Here is a 14,706-nt window from a genome sequence, read left to right on the forward strand (position 1 = left end):
AAAAAAATAAAGAAAACTAAGCTACATTTGCAAAAATATTCAAACTAACCTTAAGTATTTTTAAAAAGTAGACACCAATTCCAATATCTACTCTAAGGAGTGGTTAAGTAAATTATGGGCAAATCCCTTCAACGGAAGACTAAGAAGTCACTGAAAATGATGACATGCAGTGTGGGGACATATTTACCATGTTAAACTGGAGGGGAAGAGACTGTGAATTGGTTACCAGGTAACCATGCCGCCTTGGGACTAAGACTTCTGTGTGGGCAGCAGTTGACAAGAGAAACAGAGAACTGGAGGCCAGCTGACAGTCAGAGTGGGCAGGAGGGTCAGGATGACCTCCCACCTTTCCATTTCCTTTCTTACTATTATGTGCAATCAAATAATAATGAGGGGAGAGAAAAGAGGAAAGGGCTTCCGCTTGCTAAGTGGACAGAGAGGGAGAAGGTTGGGGAAGCGTGAGTTCTGTGGTTTCGAGGTCAGTTTTGCCAGATTTTCTGGTATCTTCCGGACTCTGTGCCTTGAGTCCCCAGACGGAGATCTCTTGCTCTTGGGAGCATGTGCTGAGATGCTGGGGTGCATGCCTGGCCTACAGGGAGCCTCCCACACACGAGCTGCTCTCACCAACACATACACAGCAGGGGCAGGCCCTGAGGAGACCCGAGCAAGGAGCTCAAAATCCCAGGGTCACAGGACAGGTCCAGATCAGCTGCTGTGTGAGAAGGGAACTCCATCAGGGGTGTGTAGTGCTTGCTGGGAAAACCCCAGCTCAGAAAGACGAGCTTGGTAACAGGCAGGCAGCTCAGGCTGACAGCTAGCAGAGACACAACCCAGAAATACTGATTTTTGAGGGTATAACAAAGATAGGAAGAAGAAACCCAAGGGAGGTGAGGCAGGGAGAGAAAGGCAAAGAGAAGAGAGGCAGAGGGAGAGGAAGGGGACCCAGGAACGTGTGCTGCCTCTTCTCTGCAGCCTGGGCCCTCGGCGGGGTGCAGCGCCCTCTCTCACCTCTTGATGTTGCTGTGGATGATATCCAGGCCGTGCAGATGCTCCACGGCACGAAGCAGCCCCGAGCAGATGCTGACGCGCTGGAGCCAGAGGAGGGGGTCTGAGCCACCCTGAGAGAAAGAAAAGGAGGCAGAGGAAAAGTCCCACCTGTGCCTTTTTAAAGTCCCAGTGGCAGGGTCTTGGGCTCCTGTCTCTCCTCCAGCCCTTCCTGTCCTCTGCAACAGCTTGGTTTGCTGGTAGGATACCAGTTTTGACATCAGACAGATCTAGGTGTAAATCCCAGCTCAGACACGCACTAGCTGTGTGACTGGAAAAGACACTCAATGTCTCTGAGCCTTGGTTTCTTCAGACATAAAATGGAAATGTTAATCCCTATGGTTTAGGGTTGTCATAAGAATTCAAAGGAGTGTATGGTCTGCTCCTAGCATAGTGCCTGCCACACAGTGGGTGCTCAATAAGCAGCAGCTATTTTGTTTCTTGTGGGACTTTTTTGGTGAGGAAGATTGGCTCTGAGCTAACATCTGTTGCCAATCTTCCTCTTTTTGCTGAGGAAGACGGTCTCTGAGCTAACATCCGTGCGAGTCGTCTTCTGTTTTGTACATGGGACAATGAGTGGTGTGTAGGTCTGCACCTGGGATCTGAACCTGTGAGCCTCGGGCCACTGAAGCGGAGCTTGTGAACTTAACCACTATGCCACCGGGCCAGGCCCCAGCAGCAGCTATTTTTATCACAACTATTACAGCGGCAGCTCTGAAATTCTTCTCTAGGAGGGGCTGGTCGGGAGAGGAGCTAGGGAGCTTGTGTTGGCACAACAAGCAAATGGGCCTTAGGCCAATTTTAAGCGTATTTGGGGAGACTTCACAAGGGCTGATGGGGCTTGTAGGGTGGACTAAGGCCCCCCACCCTCCCCAGGGGCTGCCACTGTTGTTCTAAGACTGAATCTCCAGGCTAAATTGCCACGTATTTTTCAAGTCCTGTCTTAGATCCCACATCCTCTAAGAACTGGCCTTTGCTAATAGATTTCTTCACAAAAATTCAGGAATCTGGAACCAGATGAACCCAGTTTAAACCCTGGCCCTGATCCTTATCAACTGTGTTCCTTTGGGAAAGACGCTGCAGCTCTCTGTGCCAGAGACTCATCTTTTGGAAAATGGAGAAAACCTCTTGGGCTGTGGCAAGGCCTGAAGGAGAAGTGTGCGAAGCCCTCATCACAGCATCTCACACACAGCGAGGCTCAGCAGAGCCGGTGACCAGCACTACACCATGAACAGCGGCTTTGTCTGGGCCCTGCCAAGGGAGGCAATAATTGTGTTGTGCAATAACTTTTTCCCCTCTCTTTGAGGATTTTATGGGAAGGAGGTTGGTTTGTTTGAAAAATTGTAATTTTAATAGGTATTACACTCATGTGGTATAACATGTGAGAGGTGCAAAAGGGTGTGTATAAAAGGTCCCCTCCTGTCCTGAGCCCAGCTACCTGCTCTCCTCCCCAGAGGTGGCCCAGGTACCAGTTTCCTGTATCTTTCCAGAGATAGTCCATGAATATACAAGCAAACAGGTATCCATTAGAATAGCATTTTTTTAATAAAAACTTGTCTCTACTTTTTCATAATCTCTCTCTCAATTCTTTTCCTTGTCCTATTGCATTGGCTAGCACCTCCAGAAGAACGTTGAATAAAATTAGCACTATGGGATACCACTGTCTTGTTCTTGACTTAAATGAAATGCCTCTTGTCAAATAATTTTTTCATAGGTTTTTTTTAAGATTGGCACCTGAGCTAACATCTGTTGCCAATCTTCTTCTTTTTTTTGTTTTGTTTTCTTTCTTCTTCTCCCCAAAGCCCCCAGTACATAATTGTATATTCTAGTTGTAGGTCCTGGCTGTGCTATGTGGGACGCCACCTCACCATGGCCTGATGAGCGGTGCCATGACCGCATCCAGGATCCCAATCGGTAAAACCCAGGGCCGCCGAAATGGAGCACGGGAACTTAACCACTCAGCTGCCAGGCTGGCCCCCCATAGGTTTTTACCTGAAGATGTTTAGCCAGATCGTAACTATCCTGGCCTGACTTCTCTCCTTAAGAGCCTCTCTGGATGGCTCCTCTCCCTCTGGGCTCCTATAAATCCTTCACCCTTGATTCTCTAACTGGGTGCTGCCTGGCCCTGTTCTCTGACCGTGACCCAGCCCCTTACCTGGTGCTGGAGTCTGTCCTGTAGAGAACCATTTGCCATGTAGGGGTGGACCAAGCTGTGAAACTGTCCTCCGGTGCAGAAGCCCAGCAGAGGTAAGACGTTGGGGTGGCAGCATCTGAAAACAGGCACCGGCGCAGGGGTGAGGAGTCAGACAGAAGGAACGATCACAGACTGCTCCACTTCCTCACCTCGCAGCCCTCTCCCGCCCTCGCCGCCCCGCAGAGGGCCCAGCACCAGGGCAGAAGGATGAAAACTGCCTGCCTTCGAGGAGCCTCAAGTCAAGGGGCTCCAAGGTATCCCGCCTCACTGCTCTGGAGCAAATGACACCTTAACCACCCCATCTTCCGGAAACTGAGGCTCAGAGGTTACGGAACTTGCCCAAGGTCACGACCAGCAAGCAGTGAAGCCAGGATCAGCCCGCAGGTCTGTCTGACTCCCAGGACTGGGGTGCTTCCCCAAAATCCTCTTCCGCTGGGTTATAAGTCATTGCTCCCTCCTCCTTCCTCTCTGGCCACTCTTTCTTGGCCTTTTTCACCAAGATCCTCCTCCTCTGTCTTCCTTTGAAACCTGAGTCTCCTTGGCTGGGCTCACCACCTTGTTTTACAAGCTGCTCCTCGAGGTGTCTCCCTCCTCTAGGAGGAACACTCCCAAATCCCTCACCTCCAGCCCATCCTGAGCTCCAGGCCTGAATGCTGAATTGCCTCCAGATGCTCCAGGTGAACAGCCTGGACACAAGCCCCAGACCTGCCTCTCCACCCACAGCTATTGTCTCAGCAAAGGGCACCAGCCTCCATCCGGCTTCCTAGAAACCTCCTCACCTCCCTCATCTAATTAGTCACCGTTCACCATTACAAACAGCTTCAAACGCCTCCTTGGTCCCCCTCCTCTGCCTCGGCTCAAACCCTGAGGGACTCTCCCCAGGACTATGCAGTGGCCTCCTGCCTGATCCCTCTGCCCTCCCCCACTGTCCCCAGGCCGTCCTACTTCACGTGTTCACATTCATTAGAGGTATTTACCCTTCACTTTCCCCCTGGTGTGTTCCTGGCCCACCCGCCAGCCCACACTCCCTAGAGCTGGGAACAGCCTTGACAACCCAGCAACACACATTTGCCAAATCAATGAATGAAAGAATGACTGACTGCGGACTCTGGGAAGGCACTACGCCAAGGTGGAAGGGGATGAGACTTCCAGTTTCCACTAAAGTGTGTGTATATGTGTGTGTGCGTGTGAGTGTATTCATACACGTGTATGAACAGAGAAATGATTAAAGAAAACAGATCAAAATATTAATACAGTAGTAGTTCATTACAGGTGCTATGGAAAAATAGGTGATCTCTACTTTCTTACACGTAACTGTCTTTATTTCTTAAAATACTCTACAATTATCATGCATTACTTGGCTGCACAGTGGCAGAGGAAACTCAGACAGTGACTTGCCAAGGCTGAATGACAGCTGGTGTCCAGCCCAGGACAGGCACCCAATACGCGTTGCTTGAACTCATCAGTCAATGACGGCAGAGCCAGGACAAGTGCCCAGGTCTCCAGATAGTCTTCCCTTTCTCTTTCTCAGTCCCCACCCAGCTCTGCGACAGGGCTCACTTCACTTCTCCAGCCTCAGTTTCCTCATCTGTAAAATGAGCAGGTCTGAGGATCACTTTTGAAGGTCCTTACCGCTCAAGACCGGAGGACAGCAAAATTTCTCTGGAAAGAGCTAGACAGTAAATATTTCAGACTTTGCAGGCCACACGTCTCTGGTGCAATTACTCAACGTGCACTATCGCACAAAAGTAGCCACAGACGACACAGAAATAAATGAGCGTGGCCGTGTTCCAATAAAACTTGATTCTGGACACTCAAGTCAGAATTTCATATACTTTTCACGTGTCACGAAATATTCTTCTTTTTATTTTTTCAACCCTTTAAGAATGTAAAAACCTTGGGGCTGGCCCGGTGGCGCAGCAGTTAAGTGCACACATTCTGCTTCAGCGGCCCAGGGTTCACAGATTCAGATCCCAGGTGCATACATGGCACAGCTTGGCAAGCCATGCTGTGGTAGGCATCCCACATATAAAGGAGAGGAAGATAGCATGGATGTTAGCTCAGGGCCAGTCTTCCTCAGCAAAAAGAGGAGGATTGGCAGCAGTTATCTCATGGCTAATCTTCCTCAAAAAAAAAAAAAGAATGTAAAAACCGTTTTTAGCTCTCAGATGGGGCCAGAGTTAGCCCGCGGGTCCTTTGCCGAGGCCTGCTCTAGAGCGCTCTGATTTTAAGACGGATTCTCCCTGAGGGTTGGAACCAGTGAGTCTCTGCCCATCTCAAAAGCTGGCATAGAAGCAGATGACTCCCTCCCTGGAAGGAAGCAGTCGGGCCAAGTGAGCCCACATTCTTTTCTAATTCTAACCTATGAATATAGTTGCTACATAGGGAAAGCATGGACTATGGAGCCACATCAACCTAGGTTCAAATTCCAGCTCTGCCACTTACTAGCTATGTGATCTTGGACAAGACACTTAACCTCTCTGTGCTTCAATCTGCCCATGTGTAAAATAATGTGATGATAGTACCTACATTACAGAATTCTTGTGAGGATTAAACGAGTTTATACACCTAGAGTGCTTAAAACACGCCTGCCACATAGGAAGCACGACATAAGGGTGAGCTGTCATCATTATTAAACGAAGTATTTTCCCAGGGGCAGGCTTACCTGTGACAGATTTGGACCTCTGCCTGGAAAAACTTTTTGATTGATCCTAGACCTGAGCAGGCCATCTGTGGGAAAAGACACAGAAACATGAAAATCCCGCCCCATGCCTGCAGCCTCCACGCCGAACTGGAAGGCAAGATGTGCTTGCCTCTCTGAGCTTCTTGAAGACGAATGGCTCGCCGTGCCGGTGCCCTCTGTAGACATCAGCAAAGGTCCCCTCGCTGATTTTGTGGTTTTGGTTGAAGTTATCTGTTGCTTGGACCACGTCCGCCTCACTCCAGAAAAGGCTGTCTCCAGCCAGGCTCAAAAGTGTTTCTTCCTCGGGAATGGAGGCGCTAAAATCCTAGGAATTCAGGGAGAAGAGACGGAGATTAATATGGAATTAATACGGAAAATATTATTTTCCCTCCCACCTCGGGGTATCTCAGAACATCAGAGCTGGGGGGTGAGGAGGGTCATCTTATCCAGTGAGGAGGAATGGTGAAAAGGACATGAACAAGGCCAGCTCAAACCCCAGCTCCACCTCTAGCTTGCTCTGTGAACTTGGACAAGTTACTTAACCTCTCTGAGACCTCATTTCTTCATCAGCAAAAGTGAAGCTAACAACAGTACTCCGGAGGGTAATTTTGCAGATTAACTAAAATGTGAGTATTCCTGGCACACGGTTGATGTTTCCTTCTTTTCAGTTTACAAAGGGGAGCACCGAGGGGGTTGAAGAGCTGAGGGGAGGTCACACGGCTGGTCGACAGCCAAGCTGGCACCCCTGGTCCTAGCCGTGGTGTACACGCTGGGAAGCGGGATATAGGTTCACTTAACCAAACACGATGCTGTCATCAGAGCTGCGGAGGCTGCTTGCAAGTACAAGCCTATAAAAAGAGCTCTGCTCCGATCACTTGCCTTCAAACAGCTGTACATAAACCTAAGTCCTTTTAAACTAATGTGTTCTTATAAACTGTCTTAGAAAAGCAGGGGGGAAGTCATCCATAACCCCATCATCCACTTAACTCCCACTCAAGTTTGGGGCGTCCCGTGACGATTAGATATACACGGGTCTATCCAACAAACTGGAATCAGGCACATGCACAGTTTTGAATTCTGGTGTTTTCACTTAACATTAACCCATGGTCACTCTTCTAAGTTACTAAATCGTCTTTGAAAATGATTAATTTTCAAAGAAAACTAAAAGCCTGCTTGAGCAGCAGTCTCTGTTCTGGGGGAGCTCCACTTCACAGACCCCCCCGGAGCGGGCTTCCTCGCCAGGCAGCTGCCCACGACGACACCCTTAGGGGCCCACAAAAACATTTCAATCTCTTTTAAAATCGGAAGAACAAAAATAAACTTTTAGAGGCGAAGAAAATGTTTTAATTTTTAATCCATCTCTATGTTAAGGCAATCGTAAGATAGAATTTTAAATTTTTTTTTTAACAAAGGAAAGGGCTCGTGAAGACAGAAGTGCCGAAGACCCACAAAAGCCATGTGTGGGCCTGCACCCAAGTCATTGAAAATTCAGGATAACTCAGACATACTTTGGGTTGAAGAAAGGTTGGAGGGGAGGCGGATTGTAAGCAAGGCACTACTGCAACTGATATATTTGGGGGGGGGAGGAAGATACCAACGATCAGTTCTCATTTAAACACAAATAATGGAAAAACGCATTAAAAACGTGGGTTCAATCCAGACAGAAAATCAACAAGGAAATTATAGAATTAAATGAAAAATTAGACCAGATGGACTTAATAGATATATATAGAACACTTCATCCAAAAACAGCAGGTTACACATTCTTCTCAAGTGCACATGGAACATTCTCAAGGATTGACCATATTTTGGGAAACAAAGCAAACATCAATAAATACAAGAGAGTTGAAATAATATCAAGCATCTTTTCTGATCATAATGCTATGAAACTAGAAATCAACTACAAGAAAAAAGCAGAGAAAGGTGCAAAAATGTGGAGACTAAACAACACGCTTCTGAACAAACAATGGATCATTGAAGAAATTAAAGAAGAAATCAAATTTTATCTGGAGACAAATGAAAATGAGAACACGACATACCAAATCATTTGGGATGCAGCAAAAGCAGTCCTAAGAGGGAAATTCATCGCAATACAGGCTCACCTCACTAAACAAGAAAAAGCTCACATAAGCAACCTCAAACGACACCTAACAGAACTAGAAAAAGAAGAACAAACAAAGCCCAGAGTCAGTAGAAGGAGGGAAATAATAAAAATAAGAGCAGAAATAAACGATATTGAAACAAAAAAGACAATAGAAAGGATCAATGAAACAAAGAGTTGGTTCTTCGAAAGAATTAACAAAATTGACTAACCCCTAGCCAGACTCACCAAGAAAAGAAGAGAGAAATCGCAAATTAATAAAATTAGGAATGAGAGAGGAGAAATCACAACAGATACCAATGAAATACAAGAGATCATAAGAGAATACTATGAAAAACTATATGCCAACAAATTGAACAACCTGGAAGAAATAGACAAATTCCTAGACTCCTACAATCTCCCCAAACTGAATCAGGAAGAAATGGAGAATCTGAATAGGCCAACCACAAGTAAGGAAATAGAAACGGTAATCAAAAACCCCCCCAAAAATAAGAGTCCAGGACCAGACGGCTTCTCTGGAGAATTCTACCAAACATTCAAAGAAGACTTAATACCTATTCTCCTCAAACTGTTCCAGAAAATTGAGAAAGATGGAGCACTCCCTAACACATTCTATGAAGCCAACATCACTCTGATCCCCAAACCTGACAAGGACAACACAAAGAAGGAGAACTACAGGCCGATATCACTGATGAACATAGATGCAAAAATCCTCAACAAAATTTTGGCAAACTGAATACAGCAATACATCAAAAAGATTATACACCATGATCAAGTGGGATTTATACCAGGGACACGGGGATGGTTCAACATCCGCAAGTCAATCAACGTGATACACTACACCAACAAAATGAAAAACAAAAACCACATGATCATCTCAATAGATGCAGAGAAAGCATTCGACAAGATCCAACACCCATTTATGATAAAAACCCTCAATAAAATGGGTATAGAAGGAAAGTACCTCAACATAATAAAGGCCATATATGACAGACCCACAGCCAACATCATACTCAATGGACAAAAACTGAAAGCCATCCCTCTGAGGACAGGAACAAGACAAGGGTGCCCACTTTCACCACTCCTATTCAACATAGTACTGGAGGTGCTGGCCAGAGCAATTCGGCAGGAAAAAGAAATAAAAGGAATCCAAATAGGTAATGAAGAAGTAAAACTCTCGCTGTTTGCAGACGACATGATCTTATATATAGAAAACCCCAAAGAATCCATAGAAAAACTATTAGAAATAATCAACAACTACAGCAAAGTAGCAGGGTATAAAATTAACGTGCATAAATCAGTAGCATTTCTATACACTAACAATGAACTAACAGAAAAAGAACTCAAGAACTCAATCCCATTCACAATCGCAACGAAAAGAATAAAATACCTTGGGATAAACTTAACCAAGGAAGTGAAGGATCTATACAATGAAAACTACAAGACTCTCTTGAAAGAAATTGACGATGACATAAAGAGATGGAAAGACATTCCATGCACATGGATTGGAAGAATAAACATAGTTAAAAATGTCCATAATACCTAAAGCAATATACAGATTCAATGCTATCCCAATCAGAATCCCAAGAACATTCTTCACAGAAATTGAACAAACAATCCTAAAATTCATATGGGGCAACAAAAGACAGCGAATTGCTAAAGCAATCCTGAGCAAGAAAAACAAAGCCAGCGGAATCACAAACCCCGATTTCAAAACATACTACAAAGCTACAGTGATCAAAACAGCATGGTACTGGTACAAAAACAGGTCCACAGATCAATGGAACAGAATTGAAAGCCCAGAGATAAAACCACACATCTATGGACAGCTAATCTTCGACAAAGGAGCAGAGGGCCTACATTGGAGAAAAGAAAGTCTCTTCGACAAATGATGCTGGGAAAACTGGACAGCCACATGCAAAAGATTGAAAATTGACCATTCTTTTTTACCACACACCAAAATAAACTCAAAATGGATCAAAGACCTAAAGATTAGGCCTGAGACAATAAGTCTTTTGGAAGAGAATATAGGCAGTACACTCTTTGACATCAGTTTCAAAAGAATCTTTTCGGACACTGTAACTCCTCAGTTGAGGGAAACAATAGAAAGAATAAACAAATGGGACTTCATCAGACTAAAGAGCTTCTTCAAGGCAAGGGAAAACAGGATTGAAACAAAAGAACAGCTCACTAATTGGGAAAAAATATTTACAAGCCACTTATCTGACAAAGGGTTAATCTCCATAATATACAAAGAACTCACACTGCTTAACAACAAAAAAACAAACAACCCGATCAAAAAATGGGCAGAGGACATGAACAGACATTTCTCAAAAGAAGATATGAATATGGCCAATAGACACATGAAAAGATGTTCATCATCGCTAATCATCAGGGAAATGCAAATCAAAACTACACTAAGATATCACCTTACACCCGTTAGATTGGCAAAAACATCCAAAACCAAGAGTGACAAATGTTGGAGAGGTTGTGGAGAAAAAGGAACCCTCATACACTGTTGGTGGGAATGCAAACTGGTACAGCCACTATGGAAAACAGTATGAAGATTTCTCAAAAAGTTAAAAATAGAAATACCCTATGACCCAGCCATCCCATTACTGGGTATCTATCCTAAGAACCTGATATCAGAAATCTCAAGAGTCCGTTGCACCCCTATGTTCATCGCAGCATTATTTACAATAGCCAAGACGTGGAACCAGCCTACATGCCCAGAAACTGATGATTGGATAAAGAAGATGTGGTATATATACACAATGGAATACTACTCAGCCATAAGAAAAGGCAAAATTGGCCCATTCACAACAACGTGGATGGACCTCGAGGGTATTATGTTAAGCGAAATAAGCCAGTCAGAGAAAGACGAACTCTATATGACTCCACTCATAGGTGGAAGTTAGTATATTGATAAGGAGATCAGATCGGTGGTTACCAGGGAAAAGGGGGGGTGGGGGGAGGGCACAAAGGGGGAAGTGGTGTACCCACAACATGACTAACAAAAATGTACAACTGAAATCTCACAAGGTTGTAATCTATCATAACATTAATAAAAAAAAAAAAAAAAACGTGGGTTCACTCAAGCCCCACCCCTCCCCGCCCCGCTGTACTGACCCCCGACTCCGACAGGTACAGTCTTAGAAGCTCAGAGCAATCCAAAGGGCCTCTTCTCTCCCCTCGTCCTGACCCCCCACCCCTCCACTGGCCTCAGGCTGCATTTTCGAGGGAGAGCAGCAAGCTGGGGGATGGCGCGATTTACCTTTGAATCAGATGAAGCTGGAGGCTCGGTGTTTAAGGCAGAAGAGGCATCTTCAGGAGGAAGCGGGAGGCTGGTTCTGGCCGGAGGGGGCCCTGGAAAGGAGAGAGTGTGGGTCAGGCTGCTGCTCACTGGAGAAGGAGGGGGGTGGTTCTCTCTCCGGCCCCCAGACCAAGCCTGTCTCTCATTCACTCCACAAACACTCACTGTCAATAATGACAGTGGCCACTCCGCGGCCCTTCCAGATGCCATCCTACACACTCCTCGTCCGTCACCTCACTGAAGCCTTATGACAGCCCTACGGGTTGGTCCTGCAAATAACCCCCATTTGCTCGGTGGAGAAATGGAGGCACTGCAGGTGGCCACTTGCCCAGGGCCACACAGAGAGTAAGCGGCAGAGCCAGCCTTCAAACAAAAATTCGTGTGATGTCTAACCCCACACTATCCCACCTCCTGTGCGAGGAGCAGAGGACTCAGAGGCAAATTAGCTAGGGCGCCTGCCTTCCAGAAACCTCCACTGCAGCGGGAACAGCAACAACCAACCTCCAAGGTGGGAGGCAGGAGAGGCTGGCCAAGCAGGTAGGGAGACCAAGGAGGTTCACAGAGGAAGGAGCATTTGACCTGGGCCAAGTGTCTGTGAGGTAGGAGGGCACCGTGGCGGTGGCACCGGCCCCTGAGGAGGTGTGGCAGTGGGAAAGCCCAGGCGTGCGGTAAATATTCCAGGCACGCTTACTGAGCAAACGCTGACATCACTCCAGGCACTGTTCTAAGTGCTTCACTGTGTCAACTCATTTAACCCTCACCATAACCTAGGAGACGGGGACCATTATCACCTACTCCTTACAGACGGTGAAACTGAGGCACAGAGCAGTTAAGTAACCTTTCCAAGGGCACACAGTCAGTGGCTCCAGTGTGTGCTCTTAATCCCTCAGTGAATGAAGATCCACAAGAGAGAAGGCTTTAAGAGGAGTCAAGGGGTGAGGGAAAAGTCAGGTCAAAGGGGGTGACATTTCTTCACCAGGCACGACAGGAAGATTAATCTGAAGACCAGTGTGGCAGTCCGGGGTCTGCCTGATCAGGGCGGGGGCTGCTGGGGGTGGGACGGGCTGTTGTGGCTGCCACACGTGGAAGCAGGCCTTGGCCAGAAACCGGAAGCTGCAGATGTCACCATTTGGAAAGACTCAAGTGGCTCCACGGCAGGAATGGCGTGTGAGTAACTGGGTGCCGGCCCTTCCGAGGGAACCTGGCTTTGACCCCAGGGTTGCTAGTCAAATCCACCTGCTTCAGGTATTTCTGGTTCACGACATCCAGAAAGGAGTGATTAATCTGGAACCTTGGCCATAAAAGAATTAATTGGGAAGATAGAAAATAGCAGCATGCTGAAACCAGAGTCAGCCTTGCTAAGCTGCTCCCCAGGCAGCCAAGAAAATGGAAGGCCCCACGCTGGGCCTGAGCCCCTCACCCCACAGGGCTGGCCAGGGGCCTCTGCTGCTTCCAGGGGCTTCGGTTTTGGTTTTGTTTTTTTTTTCACATTTTCCAGGGTTGGCTATATTTGAAAGAACTACACTGAGGAGGTCCCGTGTGTGCACACCCACACCGCATCAGGGAACCCCAGAATGGCTACTAAAAGTAAACACACCTCCCCAAAATACACACACAGGTGTGCACACACATTGGCACACACCCTCAGCCTATCCGTGCGCAGTAACTGTAAACCGAGCGTCGGGGATAAGGGCTACAGCTCAGACTGGGAGTAAACCTTGGGCAAAAAAAGGGAAAAAATAAAACTAGAATATAAAATAAACAAACGCGCCACAGAACAGCTGCTGGCAGCATAATGGACTCGGAGCCCCGCCCTCACACGATCCCATCCCCTAGCTGACCCGACCCATGCTGCCCGCTGGCTGTTGCCCTGTGACTGAGGGCAGAGGGGAGACTGAGGGGACACTGAGGACTCTGATGATGACTCTGGGCCCGCCGAGGACGCCCTGGGAGCCTGCCTTAGACTGCAGGCAGGCAGGACACTCCCACCCAACCCTACCCCCTCTCCTTCCCCCAGTCCTGCCAGCTCCCCCCCCTTTTCTCTCAGGCATCTGTCCTGTGAAAACCCTTGCACGCTTCTCAGGTGACCTGGACTAATACCCGCCTATGCTGGCCGCTGGCTGGCACAGGGTCCTGGCCTGGCAGAAAGGTTCCCGCCACAGCTGCTCCCCTGGCAGAGGCCTCGGCCTGAGCCCTGCTTTCTCTGGCCTCAGCTCCATAGCCTTGGCCAGCACCCCACAAACCACAGTCACGTTCATCCATCTCCTAGTTGTTGGGCGTGTCTCTGTGCCATGTCACTGTGAGTTGTTTTTCTTTTAATCCACTTTAATGCATATACTATGCATTTAGTCTTGAAATCCCTGGGTTTTTGTGCATGTGATACATATTTTTTTCTAACACCCATGTTCTCATGCACCACTGGGGGTACAGGCTCCCCACCCTGGAACCACTGCTCCAGGCAATTAGACGTCCCCCCTGCTTCCCTCCTGAGTTCTGCTCCTTGGCGCTCTGGCCCCAGCGCTCACTGCGCACAGGTCCCTGGTCCTCCCCTTGGCCCAGGGGCTCCAAGGTCAGTGCTGGCCTCACACCAGCCATGACTCTTTCTGGTCTGACTTGATGCCTGAGGTTTGCTCTGAGGCTGCACCAGGCCTCTCAGGCTGGGGGACGGCTGAGGTCTGCTCTTGTGACATATGAGGGCCACTAGTTGGAGGACTGGCTGAGTCTACTTTGCCCTGTGGTTTTGAGGAAAAAAGGAATGGGATTTGGGCCAATACCACAAGGCTGACAAATCAGATAAGCACTCGCCCTTACTTTGTAAAGCCTGTGGAAGGAATGGGGCAGGGAAGACACTGGTCTCCATAAATATCATTTCCAAAACACTAAGAGTTAACCCTTCGTGTGCTGAAACTTTTCCTAAAAAAAAAAAAAATACCATTTCCCATAGAAATCTTTCTAGAATGTCTACTTCCCAAGCAGAATGCTCTGCATCTCATCCTGGTGAGTTGCATCCTTGTAGCACGAGTACAGAACAGAGAGCAGTGCTGTGTGTAACCTGGGGTTTTCTGTGTCCCGCCCTGTGGCTGGCAGCGGCTCTGCCTCTCCAGCTTCCCCATCTGCCCTCCTGGGATCCGACAGAGCTGGGCTCAAGGCCTGCCTCCATCATCACCAGAGATTTGACCTTGGGCAGGCTGTGCTTCCTCGCTTTACCTGTCGGGCAACTCAGTGAGGCACCGCCCAGAAGCTCCCGGCTGGGGGCTGAGAATCACAGGTGAAATACCTGGGCCCGAAGCACATGACCTTGGCAGGCTGTTTACCCTCTCTGTGCTTCAGCCTCCTCGTCTGTGAAGTGGGGATAATTACAATACCTAACT

The 14,706-nt window shown here is 47.6% G+C and overlaps 1 protein-coding gene across 2 annotated transcripts in view; it reads right to left on the minus strand.

Moving 5' to 3' along the window:
• The window catches only part of IRAK2 (interleukin 1 receptor associated kinase 2), a 73,537-nt gene that overhangs the window by 16,324 nt on the left and 42,507 nt on the right, over nt 1-14,706 (minus strand). For both annotated transcript variants that reach the window (XM_070576533.1, XM_070576532.1), the window contains 5 exons: nt 11,297-11,388; nt 6,052-6,246; nt 5,904-5,968; nt 3,200-3,314; nt 1,009-1,118 (listed from right to left, as the gene is read on the minus strand). In XM_070576533.1, coding sequence (XP_070432634.1) covers nt 1,009-1,118; nt 3,200-3,314; nt 5,904-5,968; nt 6,052-6,246; nt 11,297-11,388 — 577 coding nt within the window. The remainder of the gene's footprint in view (nt 1-1,008; nt 1,119-3,199; nt 3,315-5,903; nt 5,969-6,051; nt 6,247-11,296; nt 11,389-14,706) is intronic.

The sequence above is a fragment of the Equus przewalskii genome, chromosome 15, assembly GCF_037783145.1.
Source record: "Equus przewalskii isolate Varuska chromosome 15, EquPr2, whole genome shotgun sequence".
Classification (NCBI taxonomy): domain Eukaryota; kingdom Metazoa; phylum Chordata; class Mammalia; order Perissodactyla; family Equidae; genus Equus; species Equus przewalskii.